The following is a 20,569-nucleotide window of genomic DNA, read 5'->3' on the forward strand; positions in this document are numbered from 1 at the left end:
TAAAACATAAATCCTAGACACAAACCCACATCCAGAGAAAAATATGCATCTAATGAATCAACAACACAGCTTTTCACAACCTCTGGCTCTTACAGCCTCTCACTGAGATGGAGTTGTATCCAAAAATCCTCTTAATTTACATTATTCAAATAAAAAACTTTCCTGGAGTGTCACTGCACTGTATTGAGACAATCAGTCTCAAAACCTCAGAGGCAGTGGTAGTTATATTTCTGTGATATTTACATATTCATATGGGCAGTTGGTGTAAGTAAGTAGAGGCAGTAGGCTTCTGCCAAGAAAAATTATACAGGAAGGTGCTGGACCGACCCCTCTCTAAAAACTGTTAGTGTCTACTGAGGCATATTTCTAAAAACTGTTAGTGTCTACTGAGCCATATTTACAAATACACAAAGAAATCATAATAATGTTTTAACATACTCTGTCTCCAAGTCTGACATTTATCCCATCAAGTTCTAGAAGTGAGAAGGTATGAACTGCTGTTTCATGTGTGAGTTCTTCTTTCACACCTTCAGGAGAAAGTCTTGACCAGGTGACAATGAATCCAGCAGAGCTGTTTGCAAAAGGAATGCCAAAGGTACACCTTAGGTAGATGCTGCCTTCGATCATCTCTGCTACAACTTGAGGAACAGATGGAAGTGGTGGTGGCACAGCTGGAGATGATGTAGGAGCCAGGTTACCTGGTCAAACAGAAGTGTGGTCTGTGCTTTTTATTCTGCACAAAATCAGTATTGGATACAATGGCATTGACATATTTTTTGCCAAATAATACACTAGTAATATTTACCTTTTTTATATGTGGAAATGCTACATAATTTCTTAAGAGAATCAAAGAAAAATATGTATCTTCCTGCTAATAATTATTAAATGGAGAGAAAACTCTCTATGAGCTTTTGATTACATTCTAGACAACAGGAAGGTGCTAAAGAGGGAAAAAAAACTCAATCCAAATAAATCTAAACCAAAAACATAAACAAGAGAATAAAATGCAATTAATTATTTTACCAGGCAGGAGAGAGCAACATGCAAGGGAATGTGCCTTACAACAAGAAGAATAATTTCATGATTTATGAAGAAAGTGGGAAAAAGAAAAAGAAAAAAGGAAAAAGAAAAAGGCTATTTAGAAAGAAACAGAAAAAGTAACAACATAATTCATAGATTCCTCTTATATTTTACTCCTGAAGAATCATTCAGCATCATTACAGTTACATTTTGACACCTATTCAAAATATTCTGAGAAAGAACTTTTGTAATCCAAGTTTGTTGAAATTACCTCCAAACTGCTCATTCTGCCACAAACCAAGCAATACTGTTGATAATATGAACTTGTTTTTATTCAAGTCAGAATATCACTAAGTGCTGACATTATTGGGTCACAGATGCACAGAAAATCTGGAAAATCAAAACAAAATACTCACTGCTACAGATGCCTTCAATTTCCATTCCCTCAGGATCACAGGTCTTTGGCCTTGCATCTGAAACAACTATACAGTGTTTTTACATTTTATATTCACACACGTACAGAATATGAACAGTGGTGCTCTTACAGACCAAATATCACAAAACACTAACGGAAGTGCAAAAATTCAGAATAGAAGCAATCTTGTAATCCGATCCATGAACAGCTAGGACAGCAGTGAGCACAATGTCTTCTGCTGGAAATCATCTATGAGGAAGGGTACAGAACATTCTACCACCTCTACAACCTTCACTGCTGATGTGCTCAGCCAATACTTAAACATGTTGCTAGTGAATAAGAAGGAATTATGCTATTCTCTTAAATATATATTTTGCCTCTCCAAATTCACATCTGAACACTTATTCTTTAACGGTAACCCTGGACAAAATTCAGTGCAGACCTGCTTTGAAAGTATATCACCTTTCCTACAGAAGCCTAAGCAAAATTGCTTGTGCATTGCTATTGTTTTGTATTTTGAATGCTATAGGAAAATAAGTAGAACTTGACTTAAACATGAAAGTGCCGGTTAGTCACTCTACCCAAACTACCTCAGAAGGGCAGCAGCAACACTGGAAATCCCATTACCAAAAAGAATAAGACTTTGCTGTTCCACACTTCAATGGTATAATGTTTGAATTCCTTAGCATGCAGAGGACAGATAGAAAATTTGCATCAGGTATTTAGAGCTGTCAAGTGTTAAAGAAAAAACACTGGCCACATGGTAGCCTAGATACAAAAAGCAGTTCAACAGTACAATGTACTTCACATGACAACGTCATCTTAAATATGTGCATTTGAACTCAAAATGTGTTTCAGATTTACAGTGTTCAGTAGAGGCAAGTCAGAGTTATGCTTTTTGCCTGCTTTGTTTTGAGGTAGTAAAAATTTGCTAGCTTGCTGTCTAGCTGTGGTTTTGTATATCTTCTTTCCTCATCAAGTACCAGGATCCAAAGTAAATGCAAGCCCTAGTGTGCAAGAGCTCTTCACTGCTTCAGGCACATGCTTGCTGAACCCGTGGAGAATGTCTTAAAATTTGGATCTAAAGGTATAATGATGGGCCAACAAGGCACCAGAAAACCCACTGATAGATTTGCTACTCAGCTTTTGAAAGTAGTCAGCAACAGAGAATATGACTCCAAGCAATACAGCATACAATGCATGAAAATCCTGCTAGTATTTTCATAATGGTGTGTTATATGAGCTAATAAGAATTTCCTACTACACAAATTTGTCACTGTTTCACAATATTTATAACTCTAAGGATTTAACCCCGGCTTGCTTATCTGAAAAATCTGTCATGAATAATGAAATGCTAAAGTTTTGAGCTGCCAACACCAACATACTTTTGCAGCACAAGCATCCAAGACAGTAGGAGACATTGCAAAGGGTCTCCTTTCTCATAGAACTAATAAAATATGTATCAGTAGAGCATTTCTGTGTTGAATTTTCTTCTAGCAACAACATGTATACACTCCAGAAAGATGATAAGAATTACAAGAAAAATACTCCTAACAGTGCTAAATAATAATTGATATAAACACAGTTTGATCAAGTTCTTAAGACAAAATTTATTCTGATACAAAATTCTATGCATGTTCAGTAATGGCTATTTGAACAGTGTGAGTGCCATGAACTACACTGAATTTTGGTACACTGAATTTTGACTTCTAGATGTGTCTTATAACCCCAGCTCATTACATGGGAAATTTCAATTTTTAAGTTTTGGTCTTTGAAAATTAGTCAAATGCTACATGTAAGTTAAAGAGGAGTGAAGTGAACCCACTTCACCATTTCAGATCATTTCTCCTATCATATCAATATTAAAAGCAAGGATTGCAAGAAATTTTAGCATAACTATTCCCTGACATTTCCACTCCACCAAATAGCAGACAGATATAAATCAGAAAAACATCTACTCATAAACACACACACTTAGCTGAGTTAGAGCATGCATTTTCTCACCTTCTGCACAATACCCCATGCACCCTTGGGTGGGCTGCAGAAAGTAAACAAAGAAATCCCCACAGTTCCTGACCCTGACGGGGATTCGGAACAGGCAGCAATCTTTGGAAGTGCTGAAGAAAAACCGCCATGTAGCACAGGCTGTTAACTGCTTCATCTCACCAGGTCCAGGCATGGATTCTGACTCCCTCAGAGACAGCCAGACAGGGGCCTGAGTCCCACAGTGATTCACCTTCAGCACCAGAGAAAAACATCAGGAAATGGTTAATGCTGTGCCTTAATTAGAGGTACATATGTAATTAACTTCTCCCATGAGCTTTCAGCAAAGTTCAGCCATTATAACAGAGGGATTGCTGACTTTCCTCAAGGCTGAATACAAATACACACAAAAGAGACTTAAGTGAATTTGTGAGTGAGTGTGAGTGAGTGTGAGTGAATATGAGGAGTGTGCAAGAGTGTGAGTGTGAGTATTGTGCAAAGGTGTGAGTGTGCAAGAGTGTGCATGCGAGTAGCGTGCAAGGGCGTGAGTATGAGTAGTGTGCAATACTGTGATTATTGTGCAAGAGTGTGAGTATTGTGCAAGGGTGTGAGTGAGTGTGCAAGAGTGTGTGCGAGTGGTGTGCAAGAGTGTGCACAAGTGTGAGTGTGCAAGTGTAAGTGTGAGTACTGTGCAAGGTTGTGAGTGAGTGTGCAAGGGTGTCCATGAGTGTGAAATTGTGTGAGTGAGTGTGCAAGAGTGTGAGTGTGAGTATGAGTATTGTGCAAGGGTGTGAGTGTGAGTATTGTGCATGTGCACGACTGTGAGCATGCAAGAGTGTGAGTGTGCAAGTGTGTGTGAGTGTGAGTAGTGTGCAAGGGTGTGAGTAGTGTGCAAGAGTGTGTGTGAGTGAATTTGTGTTTGTTTCTAAAGACAGGCTATAATTTAGTGTGTGAAGAACTCAGCAGGAAGCCACATCTGAGTGCTTTGCTCAGAAAAGCTCACAGCTGTTACAGCTAGGTGCGCTACTTGGCACCATTACCCTACAGTAAGTGACTGTGGGATGCTATCAGAGCACAGCAAATGCAATGCAGAGCAGGAGTACACTGAGTATCAACAGTGTTAAAGTTTTATCTGCCCTTTGCCATCAACTGAAGGCTCAACTAACCTCCTGGATTTCTTTTAAGAGATGTGGGCAGCTGATACATGTATGTTTGAACTGTTTTGTATTCATTTAAAAGCACCTAATTTTAAGAGACTGTGACAAGGAAATTTCAATTCAGTAGAAAAATCAAGGCTACAATATCCTAATGACATTTTTAGGTTCTTTGAGGAAATAAATGTTTTACAAAGGGGAAACTAAAAAGATGGATCTCCTTAGAATACAACAAAGCTCCAAAATAAATCTACAAATAAGCTCTGAAATAAAGAACTAGTCATCTGAAGTATTAAATATTTCAAGCAACTCTTGAGTCTTTGGAGGCTTGCAGATGACAAGGCAACTAATATTCAATTAGCTCTGTTAGTTCAAGTCACTTTAGGAGTAATCTCTTTCCTGTGACATGATGACTTTAAAAGCTCCACAATTACTGGGTTCATGTGGCTGCAAGCCTTTATACTGCTGTCACAGGGCCTTCCTGACACACTGACCATCACACAGTTCTATTTACAACATGATTGCCCTGCTATGCTGCTACTGAGAAAATTTCTTTAGCACTGAGTGGAAATTACAGTTTTTGAGTGCTCTAAAAGGGACTTGACTTATTATCCTCTGCTATTGCCCATTCAGTGTAAAATTTTCAATGCTTAAGACTTAATTTTCCAGTTAACACATTTTAATATAATCAAGTATTTAGAGAAGATATGAACTTTGTATTGCTCCACATCAGTCCCCATAATCATACTCTGTTTTATACCTATCCTACTGAAAAATTCTTCACCAAAGTATCTATTTCTCAGAATGAAACTATTTGTAACAATACCTCCACACACTTGGTTGGCATCTCAGCAGGCTTATCAAAAACCATGAAGCGATACCATCCTGGAGTCAGGGAATGGTCACAGATTAAATCCTGAATAGCTGACTGTTGGAGGTGGGATGAATCAAAATGCACACTTCGGTAAGGGCTCTGCAGGATCTGATGTCCACCAGGAGAGCATTCCAGAACTGTGGAGCAAGAGCATTTACAGTATCAAGATGGAACATGTAACAAGTATTTTAGAAAACATGTTAAGCATTTTTAAAGGAAAACAAGGATATGTTGCAATATTATGCAAAACTAAATTTATGAAAGAAGATATTGAAGTTCTAGTAGCAACAACTTTGCATGTTAGCACTCTTGAAATTTAACAGAATTCATTATGTCATAACTTTTTAGTGGACAATAAATGCAGTAATAACCACATAGGCATTTACCCTAGATGCAAAACCAGTCGGAAGGAATATGTTTATACATTCTACCTGGATTCTTATTTCCCAGTTTTACTTATATTTATGAAATCTGAATACAAATGAAGTGTCAGATATATGAGAATACAACACTTACCTCATTAGGAGTAAGGTTTATCCAAAGGTCTTTTCATAATAGATTACCATTTTACAGAACTCCTCTGCATGAAATTAACAATTCCCTCAAATGGATGAGAGATAGCTGGATAGTTGCATGCAGTTTGCATGTATACATAGCAAAAGTGTGTGTTAAAATGGGTAGATACTTGATTAGACATTTTAAGTAAATTTGCATTAATGACATACTAAATTATAATAAAGAAACACAATTGCCAAACATATTTTTTGACATCTAAGTGACCTTGTGGCCTCGAAAAATCTCTCCAATTTTCTCATAGATAAAATGAAGGATCAGAATCTGAAGCAGTCTTTACCACAGTTGTTTTTATTTGGTTGGTTTGTTTGGTTTTGGGTTTTTTTGTTTTGTTTTTGTTTTTTGGTTTTTTTTTTAAACATAAACTCATTTAGAAATAAAGCAGAATGTCAGAATTTCTGAGTCTGATCTGGCATGTGAGTTGACTTCTGTCGAAAACAGTGACAACAAAAGTTTTGGCTAATGGCACATTTACATACAACATACTGAATACTCATTCTTGTGCAGGAATCTGCTTGGAAAGTGAAAGAATTGAAAAATAAAGTAAGATAACATTTATATATAAGTGACAATAAAATTATACCTATCTATTTAACTTGCTTTTAAAATGGATACCAATTGATGCTAACTGTGAACAGAAATTAGGGTTACACTGACTGATACAGTGAAGCTTAATTCTTGCCTTCATTATGCATTGAATTTAAAGATGCAGCTGTAAGCAAAGCTGTCAAATGTTACATTTTGAATATGAATGCTCTGATCTCCAGCTTTTGGTCCCAGGTGTGTCTGTATTTGTTGCATACTTTGCATGGTATAATTGTGTTACTGATTAGAAACATTTCAGTTTATTAATATAAAATAGTTTACTATCTTCCACATTTTTCATGTTGTTCTAGATAACCACAATTATAAAACAGTTTCAAAATCAGGTAATTCCCCACCTTTAAATGGAGAAGATGCCCTAGTGAAGGAATACACTTTATCTCTCTCAGCACAGGCACAGTATGAGAATCCTACAGTCTTTCAAAGACTAAAGATTTAATCTGATACAGCTTTAGGCTACCCAGGCAGGTAACAATAGCTTTATCTTCTATCCTCTAAGGGCAGCTGGAAGTCAGAGTGATTGACTGTGCCACCACTGTGTTTCTGAGTTTCTTGTAGTAGCCTGTGGGCTATTCATGTCCACACAATTTGACCTTACAGGGAACTTACCCTTCACTGGAATTTAGAGAAAAGCCCTTGAAGAATCACAGGTCAGTCATGTGTGTTATTGAAATGTTTTCCAAGCAAGTTACAGCACAAGCAGTTTACGAACCATGATGAAAGTTTCTTCCTGTTCTCTATTTTTCACTGGAATTCTTCCTTTCATACAGCACCCTCATTAGTTTTCTTTCCTGTAACTGAATCACTCCTGAAACAATATCTGTTACCTTCTCCATTAATATATCAGGCTAGACATGAGACAAGTCTTTATTTTCTTTTCCTCCACAGTTTAATTAGATCATCATTTGATAGATCTTTAAAACAGCTGACTGTAGTCACTTGTAATAGGGTTATAAATCCTACTAAAGATCAAATTATAAGTTTCTTACTATTATGCATATCACTTTAAAAGGCCATCCAGCTCTTTATGAATCCAGTGTATCCTTTTATCCTTTCTAGAAGTATGCTAATATTTTCATAGTTATTGTTTGGAAATCTTACGTTGTGTTAACACTGGTTGATTATTTTTTTTTCTTTTTTCTTTTTCATTCTGAAAAACAACTAAAAATAACTGTCATCATCAATAACACAAATAAAAACAACTTTTCTGCACACCTGAGTGTAACTGAAGTGCTGTCTAACTTCAGCAACAGCAAAAACAAATAAATTATCATGTTTATGAACAGACACACAAAAATTAATGTCGTGTTCTCTGCAAAAACATTATCCCTGCAGAACAGATCTGCTCCAACCAGAAGCATTTAAGAGGGAGTTGGCTACATTTTCCATTGAAATAATGATTTCCTTATTCAGGATGCCTTAAATAAAAACAGATTTTGATATAAGATTATTTCAAATATTATTCTCAGAATGATGAATAGTGACTTTGCTGAAATGCTCCAGAAAAGCTTTGCCTCTGTCTAACATCCAGCAATTTTATAGACTCATGGAGCAGTCTGGGCTTAGAGGGACTTTAAAGATCATATAGTTCCAACTTCCATGACACAAGCAGGGACACCTTTCACTGGACCAGGTTGCTCAGAGCTCCATTCAAGCTGACCCTGAACATTTCCATGGATGGGGCAGCCACAGCTTCTCTGGGCAACCTGTTCCAGTGCCTCACCACCCTCACAGCAAAGAATGTCTTTCTAATATCTAATTTAAACCTATTCTCTTTCAGTTTGAAATCACCACCACTTGCCCTGTCACTACACACCCTTGTAAATAATGTTTCTCCATTTTTCTTGTAGGCTTCCTGATGATTCAAATCTGACAAAATTATAAGGATCTGAAAACAGGTTCTGATAGCTTTGAAGTGCTAAGGAAGGTTACCTACAGGGCAGGATTACCTACCAGCTCTGCCCAGGATGTGAGGAACATTAAATTAGGGGAAGATTTCTGTGCTACTGGCGTGGCTTGACTTCATCACAAAAAATCCTAACATGTTCTGACACAAACCAGAAAACTCATGTAAGTTTTAACAAAATTTAGCATTTACTCATGATTGTTCTTGACAAAAACCTTTCCATATACATGGGAATATTATTTTTAGTTATTTTTATGGACTTTGAAATGTATTAGTGATTTAATAAGTTTCATTTTAAATATTTGCTATAGAATAGTGAAAGTTCAATTATAAAATACACAAATGAATACTTGAGAAATAAGACCATGATATCCAGTCTCCTTTGTAGACTGTGTAGTTGTGTTTTCACTTAAACTAGAGGAGATACACACAAAAGGTTATCAATAGGTTATTAGGAGAGACTTGTTTCTAGAAAGTTGTAACTCTCCCATTCTGTTTGGTGGTCCAGATACTACAGACTACATTGTCCAGACTACACTGTCTGCTGAAAAAAAGCAGATCATCCTGGGAAAACATGCAGATAATTCCCTAGCATTTGAGTTTACTTTATTTTATCATATTCTGTGCTTCTTTCCACAAACACCTTATACATATACTGCTCACGGCTCTCTACCTTTCTTCAGTTTGTCTCTCTGCACAGCAGGAAGAATTTGATTCCATATTTGCTTTTTCCTGTCTTCAGGATTGGTGCAGTGAGCTTTGCTTTGATCCATCCCAGACTTCCTTGGTCCTGATGGATACTGAGAAATGTGAACCTAAACTGCAACATCTTAAACACATGAGCTAGAGGATGAGCCTTTTGGCTCCCATCTATCTTTTGGGAGAGATACAGATGCAATCTCTGCAAACATGTTGAGGTTTCTACCATGGCTGCTGTAACCTGAGTCACACAATACCTCTGAAAACCTTAACCAAAAGTCAAAGAGGCTCCTGAAGTCAACACAGGAGCTCATTTGCCACAAAGAGATCTGAAGTGGCTCCTGATGGCTATCTCTGAGGCACTGGGGTGGAAAATGAGTTCCACAAAGGAAGGGCTTTTCAACTTCCCATTCACATCTCTATTCCATCCATGTGCAAAGAAGGGTCAATGATTTTCCACCTGTCCAGAATGTTTCCAACCCAATGGAACAGTAAGGAACAGAGGACTGCTGGGTACCAACTGGAGTAGAGGAGGGAAAAGGAGCCACAGCAGAGTACAGACAGGCAAGGACAGAGTGGCAGCACTGGCAATCCAGTCCCTCAGGTACAAATAGCTTTTAAGCGTATAAGTCCTGCTTCCCAAAGGCTGGGGTCTGGCAAATGACCCCTGATAAACTAACAGTGTCTTTAGTAAGTGCCCACTGTGCGTGGGAATGTGCTTTTTATTGCATCTACTGTCTGCAAAGGATACAGCATACCAAAATCCCAAGGCAGAAATTACAGCTATGACTGAATTTAACAAAAGTATTTGTGGATCTAAACTCTTCCAAAAGAATAAAATAGAAAAAAGTTCACTTTTTGGAAGAAGCTATCCCGGAACAACTTTTTAGAGTAATACTTTTAAAGGAGAGCATAAAAATTACTGTAACTACCTAAAAAATACCATTTTCTTTGATGAGACCTATAAAAGAACATGAGAAAAAAATGTCATAGCAATGACAGTATTGCCATCCCATGGAACAGGAACATGGTGACTCCTATGCATGGACCAATGAAGAAAATCAAATCAACACGCACAAATTAATACATCTTTACAAATAACCTCATTAGACTGGTGTTAAGACACTTTTCAGCCACGTCTGGTTACATACGAAATGCTGTGCAAAAGTAGTAAATAATCTCATAACTTTAATGAAACTGTAACATACACGTTTATAGAACGTTTTCTAGTAGCTCTCATTGCAATACGTTATTGTTTCTACACTTGATGTAGATTTTCTATCCGAAACTTGAAGCTATTAGGACACGGGTTTAGCAGAGCTCCCAGGTGAGGATGTGCCAAGGCACTGCCTGTGCTCCAACACTAGAGAGAGGGTGGGAGACCCAGCACCTTCGCTCCTGGAGTTCCCCTGGGCAGGTTTTCACCGCAGGTGCACTGTGGCAAGGGCAGTTCCTATTGAGGCAGGTACAGGGTTCATCAGCCCGTTCCAGTGACACCTGTGGCACGCAGCCCCGAGCCGGGCGGTGCGGGACTGGGGGGAGACCGGCGCTGTCCCTGCCACAGGAGCCGCCCGCGTCCGCCCCTCCGGCCCGCTCACCTGCCCTTCCCCGTGCCCGGGCTCCCTTCCCGGTGCCCGGGCTCCCTCACCTCTCTGGCGAGCCCCGGCCGCCGCCAGCCAGCCCAGCACGGCCGCGCCGAGCCAGAGGCGCGGGGCTGAGGGCGCGGCCCCCGGCATGGCCCCGCCGCTCCGCACCGCTCTGCTCCGCTCCGCTCCGATCCGCTGCCGGCCGGCCGGCAGCTCCTGGCGCCTGCGGCCGCTCCCCGCGCCCACCCCGCTCCTCCGCGCAGCCCCTCCCTCGGGGGCCTCGGCCCGCCCCCGGCCCGACCCAGACCGGCCGAGAGGGTGTCCGCGCCCCGGCCCAGCCCGGCCCGGCAGAGGGGGTGTGCGTGCCCCGGCCTGGCTCTGGGGCCGCCTCAGCCCGGGGCCTGTCTCCGGCCGCTGTGGCAGCCCCTGCCCCGGGCTCCCTCATGGGGACTCTCTGCGAGAAAACGAACCAAACAGTCCTTGGTTCTTGTCGGGGACTTGGTGAAGGTGCTTGTCCGTATCCCAAAGAGGTCCAAACAGGCTCAAAGCAGATCGGCATCATAAGCAATGTCCAACCCAGAGCTGTATTTATTTTCTGATGTGCAGTAAAATGCTGAAGAAGACCCAGTTGCTAATTGGTCCTTCGATAGACCACCATGAGTGTTTTATATTTCTTTAACCTTTACTATGTTGAATCTTCATTACCATTAATGCAGACTGAGTTTAGCAAATATTTAACAGTTTCAAGAGCCCAAGCTTCAAGATTTGCTAAGAGTTGCTCCTCTTCAGAGACGTCTGTCAGAGGACAAAGAGCAGGACAAATCTCAGCATTCAAGATTTGGCACTGCTGGTATTTTCCACTGCAGGCCTGAGGTTGCGCAATCATTGAACTACTTCGCACACACCAATGTTGCATACAGAAATGCTTCACAATCTCTGTTCCATATGTAGGCCTAAATCTAAAAAATAAAAGTTGCTGACACTAAAACACACCTTACTGCCATCCACTGAACATCAGCCAGGTTACAATGGTCAGCAAGGCTGCTTCCATGGGGTACTGACCTGGATGGCTCTTTGCAGGACAGCTTTCACTGCAGGAAGAGCTATCAGGGCTTGGAGTCAAGGCAGAGGCAAAGCAGCATTGTTTGGGTAACCTCAGTCATCTTTTGTTCACATATCCTGAGTTTCTTCCTTGAAAGAAACAGTTCAGCTCTATGATGGCAGTGAGTTTCTTAAAGGAATCGCTGGCACAGCCTGAGAATTGAATCTGGTGTCTTGGATTCCTCCTCGTTGTTTAAGGAAGATACTTTTGTCCTAAAAATTTGGAGAAATTTTAACAATAAGTTTTCCTAATTGTTTACTCAACTTTCTCCATTATTTGTCAGCAGATATGACAAACTTTTATCCTGAAATACTGCATATGTCTGAAATTAGTTTGAGCTTTACTTCTCTTCTTTCCCAAACCACATGTTTAAAAAGAAAACAAGAGGATTAAAAGAGATATTTTACAAAACAAATTGCAAAGTCAAGAGCTAGAAAGAGAGATGTGAGAAGCTTTGACAAAATTTAAACATTAAGCTACTTCTTTGACCCCTGCTAGTCATGATGGAGTGGTATTTACAGGAGGATTAGCACCTTTTGTCATGGATCACTCAGGGGATAGAAAGAGGAGACAGTAATGGCTGCTAGAGTACAGGCACCTTTCATCTTTTCTGGACTGGTTTTCCTCTGCCAGCTCCCTCTGCTACTATCAGCCTTGTAGCCTCTTGCAGTGACAGCAGAGAAAGAGCATATTGTGGTTAAAAGAGTTGACAATTTGCCAAAAGTAGTTCTTGGCACTCAGGGTAATTGAGTTGTGTCAGTGACAGTGAATTTATAGAAAACGAAAATAATTCTAGGGCTTATAATAGTAGAACAGGGCTTTCCAGCAGGTTGAATTTCAGATAGTTTCTGTCAGTAATTTCCATAGTTTCAATTAAGTAAATCATAGGCTAGGTAAAATTGTGTTTTACTGAAAACACAGTTGAAAACACCTCTTTCATTTACAATGGAATGTGAAGTCAAACTGCAATTTTGTATGTGTATTATTAAAGAGCAGGATGTTTGGGAGGAAAACCAAGAGTGTTGAATGAGAAATTTAAGATTCTATCATGGTTATGTAGTCCAAGTCATTGCTTAATATTCCACTGAAAATGTGGCACAAGGAACGATGATATCAATTCTAGGGAGCATTTAGATGCTGCAACACAAAGTAGAATTTCCCAGAGTGGATTTCATGATTAACAATGAATGAAAGAAAGATTTATGGTTGGTTTTGAAAATAATTTCAAAACTAACTTAGAGTTTAGTAATCTCAGCCTGTTCGGTGAAGCTTTTAAACATATATTTATTTTAAGGTGGATTCTGAAGTCCCGTCTATGAATAAATTAAATTTATTATTTGAACAAAGCCTGAGCAGAAGTGCTTTTGCTGACTCATGACTGTCTCATAAGGCAGGGAAGAGCATAGTGATAAATTGAAGAAAGAAGACGTGTTGGATGACAAGGAACACAACTTGGGCAATGCTGAAAATAGACTTAAAAAAAATTCAGATAACAAAGAAGGCGGTTCTTCTGATGTTAAGTTCTTGGATCTGCAACTACATTGTTCTGGTTTAAGGGTTATCTGCATAAGTTCATGACTGTGCAGCTCCAGCATGTGGGAATGGGTAACAGGAATCCCAGGAAAAATGTCCAAGGGAAAAAAGGGAATTTTCTCATAAACCCAGCCAACATAGCAACTTTGTCATGTGACACTTCCACTGCTAATGTGCCAGTGGGATGTTTGGAGCAGTACACCTCAGCTCATTAACTTAATATATAGAAAGCACACGTCTATACATTATTTAACAAGATGTCATTGTCTCACATTGCAATAAGGGGGACAGTCCAGAGTGAGCAGCAGCCAAGTGGCTAGCAGGTTGATTAAAGATTTTTTTGGTAACTAAGCTAAGAAGAACAATCAGCAGTGTTTGCCAAAATGTGTACAAATAGGTGTGCATAGCTGCTCAGGTGTAAACTGGAAATGAAAAATCACCTTGTGTTTTAAAAGTAGTTGTTTCTAGACAAAGCCACACAAGTTTTTTCTAGTTGTATCCAAACCCCCAACTGGAAGATAAATAAGAGGATCACCTGCAAGAAAGGCAGTCCTTGTGGTAGGCTCCTGGGAATAATCAGTAATTTGTGTGAATGGTAGGGCACAAGCAGGGGGAAGCAGAGGGTGAGAGCTGAAGACAGCTGGGTAGATGGATGCTGTCCTGAACAATGAATCCCCAGGTCTGACACTTTGGGATTTGCTAGCTCTGACACTCAGAAGTTCTTAGCCAGGTTTTGTAAACTCAGGTAAACACTTAGAGAAGAATCTGATTAAGCTTAAGCTAAAATTGCCCACTATATCTAATTAATTATAAACCTTTTCTTTCCAACTGTGTAGCTTAGAGTACAAATGGAAGTCTTTCTTAAATGAATCTTTCATGCTGTACCATTAAGCACGTCTGTAGTGTAAGGCAAGGTAAATCTGAATAAGCCCTTTAAATCTATGTTGCTGTATTTGTTATCAGTGCAGAGATAGATCATGGATGATAACTCCAAATAAAGCTGTGAGCAGAACTTGGAAGCTGGGAGAAATTTCCCTGCAGAGCTTCAAAGGGTTATTGCAGTATTGCCAAGTGCTGAATGTTTGCAAAGAGTTGCCTGCAGATAACACCCCTCCTGTAAGGAGCAGATGGCTGAGAGATAGCCTGCAGCCCTGGGCAGATCCACAAGGATCAGAGAGGGATGAGTCCTCTTGCATTTTCCCCTTAATATTTTTAGTTCCTTCTTTGTGTAAAAATAATTTCTTTTTGCTTGTGCCAGTTCATGTATGTGAATGGTAGGTGAACTCATCCTTTCCAATGCAATAAATTGTTAACATTCTTTGTCTAATCAATTCTGCCCTTAAAGTCAAATTCCAGTCTTCCCTTCAAATTGTAGGTTGTGTGACTTTTAACTTAGCTAAGGTTCATTTGATTTAAAAACATGGTTTAACAGCTCTGAAACTAATGTCCTGAAACATCACTGAAACATAGGAAGACACACTAAGACACATTGCCTGTTCCAGTTCAGAATGAGACATTTGATTCTATCCCCCTTCCTATCTTTGGCACCAAATAAATAGAAACAGAGAGTAGGTAATGGTCATGTGCATTTATTCATTTTGGTCATTCTGTGGCTAATATCGCAGCATCACAAGAGGTTAACTTTACTCATGTTTATTCTGCTGGCGGCTTTTTCAGAAAACTGAGGGGCTTTTGAGTGACACTTGTTTTCCAAAATGCTTTTAAAATTTGTAGGGGGTATTTTTTAAGCTGCCATATAAGTGTACTCAGCATTGACAGTCTGTTTAACTTTCAGAAGTAATGACATCTTTAGTATGTTTTAGTCCCTAATTCTCTTTTATATTTGACCTCTTGTATATACTATATTTGACTTATGCAGTAAAAGACTTCAGTTTAAAAATCTAATGTAATTTGGCTTTGATAAGGAGTATAAGAGTTAATGTAAATCATGGGAGATGTGTCCCCAGGAGTTAATAAGAGTCAAATAAAATCAATGTTAGGCTTTTTATTAACTTCAATCATCTTTGGATCAGTCACTTAGTCTTTTATTTTTCTCAAGTATTTTTATATCCTTAATTCATGGCCTGTCAGCTGTATTTACTCAGAATGTGCCAGAATATTTTGAAGTCTAGGAAGTCCCTTGGCTAGTGGAATATTAATGGAATAATCTTTGTTTTACACATACTGAAATGTAGCACTGACATATAATTACATTTATAAACTGAATATGATCTCTTTCTGTCTCACATGCAGTTTGTGTATGTACAGATCACTTAGTAGCAATTTCTAAAAAGCAGGACAACATAGAATTAATTCTTTACCCTTTGTGGAATAAATACTACTTGAGTAAGGTGCAAAATGTTGATCTTATAGGTAACAGTGTACTTCATACTCAGTCTTACTGGCTTTCATCTATTTGTATTTGCACCACTGTTGTATTTGCACCACTATTCTATTTGGATTTCACCACTATATTTGTGAAATAAAAATTAACATTACTTGGTAAAAGTCTTGACTAAGTTATGGGGTCTTCTAAGATCAGAAAAAATGCTCTTAAAATATGTAACCTATGCAGATGAGAAACAAATAATAGAATATTTTTCTCAAATTCCTAGATTACCTTTGTTAGGACCAAAACCTTTGATCATGTAGACACTAAAATGTGTTTTAGTAAAATCCCATAAGAAGAATGGGGATTAAAAATCTCACAAATCCCACATCCTAGCGCTAAAAGCTGTGTTCCTTCTTTCTGGGCCTATAATTTCTCCTCCTAGTTTTTGCTTTATATGTGGTAACAGCTTTCTGCGTAGTGAGTCAGTAAGGTCACTGAGCAGCCATCTCTGGCTGTGTCAAAATACAGACATGGCACCCCTGATAAGGGGCACATCCTACACACAGTCCATGGCTAATTGATAAACCTGAATATAAAAACAAATAACCTGTGGCTGCCCTGGTAAGAAAAAGATGCATTCACCAAACCAGGAAAAGCACATTCTTTGCCTTTGTTTTATGGAAAGGTCTCAATAGTGTCTGAAAAAGGGAGTTCACAGCTGAGGATCATAAAAGGAAGCAAGCACATGCAGAGGGGTTCCTCAGCTTTAACTACTCCACTGAGCTAAGCTGTGACTTTCTGTAAGCCTTTCCCTGCGTTGTAGAGAAAGAAAATATTTATTGACTTAATATGGGATGGGACAGTAAGAACAGATGCACTCTAAAGGAGCAGAAGCAGAGATTATCAGTTAGCTTTACTGTGTGATGTGCCACTGGTTTTTGCTGAGGATTTCACCCAGCATGCCTGTTTTCATGTGTATCTATACAGTAAGAAAAAAACAGAAGTGTCCTCACAGGGAGAAGCAGATGTGATTTTCTTCCCCTTCCCAGTGGGCTTTGTTGAGGCTTTAAATAAGTATTTTGAGGAAAACAGATCCCCCTGCCTCACTCTAATGGAAAATATATTTCCTGTCTGTTCCCCAGATGAAATTAAGTCTTTCTCTTGGATAGGAGTAAGATATCTACAGATGGAATTTTCTTGGCACAGCAAATTATGAAAATAATTTGCTTTTTATCATCTATAGTTTGAAAAAACTGGAAGGACAATCTCTGCGTGCTGTCCTGTTTACTTCCCTCTCCGATGGTTTGACCATCTCAATTTTTAGGTTAACACCATTGGTTTTTATTATGCTTAAAAAAATAGAGCATGACTTGATTTGACAGAAGTCTTTTGACACAGGAACAAAGCACAGACCTGGTTTTAAAGAAGTGAACAAAGTGTTCAAAAACTATTTTACAAATTCATGCAAAGTAGTGTTGCTAATGTGATTTCTAAAAAATCAAAAAATCTGAAAATCCACTAAAATATTAATTCAGTAATACACCAGATTTAAAAGGCTGGTGCTAAATTAATTACATGGAATTGAGGGCTATTAATCTGGTGAAGTGTTAGACATGAAGAAGTGTTAAACACAGCTACAGTTTCTGGCTCAGGAAAACCAAGCATCAGATTGGACAAAAGTGAGAACATGACAAGGAATTATTTCACCTGTGTGTTCTGTTTTCTCTAAGCAGGATGGTATTGGTCCCTGTCAGGCACTGGTATTGAGCAATACATAGTTTGATTTTCATTATGCTCTTAATCTTTAGTAAAGAGTAGAAATGTGAAAAAAGGGTTACATAAAATTACAAGGTAAACAGCTCCCTAATGATTGCCAGATTTAAGTGGGGAACCTTAGCTGGCTCATGAATCTATATCTCAGGTTCTTAAGATAACAATAGGAAAGAACAGAAATTTTGTCAAAGGAAAGCTATACTGAGAGATACAGGAAAAAAATTACATTAAATTAAAATATTAATTCTCATTTTATTGGCAGTATAAATATGGTAAATGCTATGCAAGTTTTTAAATTGTATGTCTTTTGGGCAATGCTCTCAATGTTACTGTAACATGAAGGTTCTGTTTCACTACCTTTCTTCCTCTGGAGTTAGGAATTTTGATATGAACTGTATTAAATGTAATGTTATTCTGGCACCCAGATGGGGCTGGACAGAACCTGGTAATTAAATGGCTTATGCAGACAGAGTTTTGAGAAAGGATAAAAAAATAACTTTTGTATTCTGACATTTAATAATCTCAGTTTTGTCATTTTAGCAATAGATCATAAGTAGGTCTGAGAATGAAAGCCAGATGGTCAGTGGGGGAACAATTAAATCCTTATGGCTTCTTTTTTTACTTTTTTTTCATGATACAAGTTTGTTCCAATGACTATACAGGGCAAGAATGAATGAAACAATATCATCAATGAAATCTAGACTGAGATATTACCACTACTTAAAAAACCCAAGAAACCAGCGACTTCATTTCTCCAGCTAGCACAAGGCTGTATTGAACCTGCTTCCCCCAAACTGTGTCTCCTACAAAAACTATGTGTAGACATTTGTCTTTGCCTTAATCCTTCCCCAAACCCTATGCTCATAACATAATTTCTTGAGTTTTTTTCCCAGTTAGACATGCATCCCTTCTGTACCATAGCTGTCGGGCTTCAGAGCTGCTACATCTATGGCCCTGACAAAGGGAAATCGTGGCTGATATTACATTTGGTAGAGTGTTGTTTGTGTTTGAGAAAACACATAAGCACCTGAGTTAAGAGTGAACTCCTTCTTTGTGTTCCTTAAGCAAAAATTTGCTCCAACCTGTTGGAGCAACTTTCCTCCCTTGCTGTAAAAAAGATAATATTCTTAACCTGAGTTCATAGGTTTTGCATAATTACTAATGTCAAGGCATCATATATGTGGTATCATACAACACTCCTTCAAACTTCAAAATATGCAGAAGACGTCGGTAGCTTGTGCTCTTTCTGATGAGGAAATGTGATTTTGACAAATACCTGAGGTTTTTGATAGGTGACTAGAGCAAAGCCATAAGCCCTTATGTCTCTTCTGTCAGCAGTGGAAAGGCTAGTGCTGCTAAAAAACAGAGCAATTTCCTGCCATATCTCAATTTAAAGTTTAAAATTCATCACCTGGAAGAGCTTGGAGCTGCAGTACTTTAAGGAGCAACAGAATTACTGTTACTATAGCGTCCTACTGCCATTGGTATTCTAAATCTTCATCTTTGTAGGCTTGAGCTATGAAAATATAAAATTAAATAAATGTGCTTTATTAATATTAATCTCCTGTTAGGCCTATTGCTGTACAATACTGTTCGGTTTTCAATTTCTTTTCTGTGTGGCTCAGAGACCACCCAGAGGCTTGGAGAATACTTTCAGCATGTCATTGCTGAAACTGTCACATGAAATCAACATAAAAGATACCAGAAAAAACCTGCAAAAATCAAAGCCAAGTTATACTCTTAAACTGCATAAATGTCTGATTGCAAATTGAGGGAAAAAGCTTGAAAAGAATGGAAAATGTTGGTTGTTGCAATAGTCTCTGTTACACTGGTGGGCCCCACGGAACTACATGACTTCGTGCTGATAAAATTTGGCTGCTGGATTTATCTCATTTTTATGCAGTTCCAGTAATTAGGAAAAGAATTTGCATTAAGTGGGTTTTCTTTCAGTCCTGCTTGTGTGTTTTTAGCTCTCCATTGCATATAATACTTTCACAGAATTCACTATCTTGAATTTAAAATGCTGTCCTTGAATACAAAAACAAAAACCAAGGCAATGAAAAGCACCGGATAAGAAAAGTTCCCATATCTTCAGCAGCCCTCAAACACCTGTTAAAAATTTGTTTTGTAACCTGCCCTGAAATTGGAAATTAATGCTTATTAGTCCCTTGTGAGAATGTAAAATATCATAGTTTAAAGCTTCACGTACAGACTGATGGATAAAACGTCACATCTCCTGTGTCCCACCACGACTATTCCAAGCTGATGCCCTCTGCATTCCAATGAAAAGAGTAATTACCCTGGTCAATGCTGTTCTTTAACTGTCGTAAAGCAAAAGTGATTTGTTTAGTTACTAGCCTAATGTGATTATCACTCAGAATTGTTTAGAAGTAAAAGCAATTAATACAATTAAATATTTCCTTTCATTCAGCTGGATTTAGACTGGTCTATGCTTACACATATTACAAAGGAACAGGGTTTAAAATGTGCTCATTTTTGTCGACTTGTTCATAGAAAAAGAGACTGCCAGTCAAGAAGAAGAAATATAATGTAGTGGAGGCTAAAAGATTGCTATTTGCCTTGCACAGAGTGGCAGTCTTAGAACTAAGAACATATTTTTAAGCAAATGTCCTCTGTAGCATTTCTTTCCCATCCAGTCCTTAATAACCTCCTTGGCTTCTCTTTTCAGAATACTGCTGCATATGTAGAGGCCAGCTCATCTGAAGTTCAGCTTCATCCTCATTTTGAGGATGAAGGGTCATTTTAAACTTCACAACCCATTAACAGCATGTTTAATGAAGTTAAAACATTCAGTCTTTAAGCCCTCTCTGCAAAGGCAATCTAATCAGTCAGACCTTACATCTTTCTTCTTTGATGACACAGACTTAACCTAGAGCTTTTACATTTGCTGTTTTGCAGAACTAGGAATTCTGCTTCTACAGATCTGTGACTCTGTGATGTTCTTACCTCCTTGATTCCAGACTTGCTGCCATGCTAAGAACAGACATCCTGCTGT

The 20,569-nt window shown here is 38.6% G+C and overlaps 1 protein-coding gene across 1 annotated transcript in view; it reads right to left on the minus strand.

The window, feature by feature from the left end:
* VWDE (von Willebrand factor D and EGF domains) overlaps window positions 1-5,458 on the minus strand; it is a 30,689-nt gene extending 25,231 nt beyond the window's left edge. The window contains exons 1-4 of the mRNA XM_054274123.1: window positions 5,399-5,458; window positions 3,440-3,671; window positions 1,437-1,502; window positions 439-698 (exon numbers count right to left, since the gene is read on the minus strand). Coding sequence (XP_054130098.1) covers window positions 439-698; window positions 1,437-1,502; window positions 3,440-3,671; window positions 5,399-5,443 — 603 coding nt within the window. The 5' untranslated portion in view covers window positions 5,444-5,458. The remainder of the gene's footprint in view (window positions 1-438; window positions 699-1,436; window positions 1,503-3,439; window positions 3,672-5,398) is intronic.
* Window positions 5,459-20,569: the final 15,111 nt, after the last annotated feature.

Source organism: Melozone crissalis, unplaced genomic scaffold (genome assembly GCF_028551555.1).
Source record: "Melozone crissalis strain CALT ecotype California unplaced genomic scaffold, PUWL_Pcris_2 ptg000016l_1, whole genome shotgun sequence".
Classification (NCBI taxonomy): domain Eukaryota; kingdom Metazoa; phylum Chordata; class Aves; order Passeriformes; family Passerellidae; genus Melozone; species Melozone crissalis.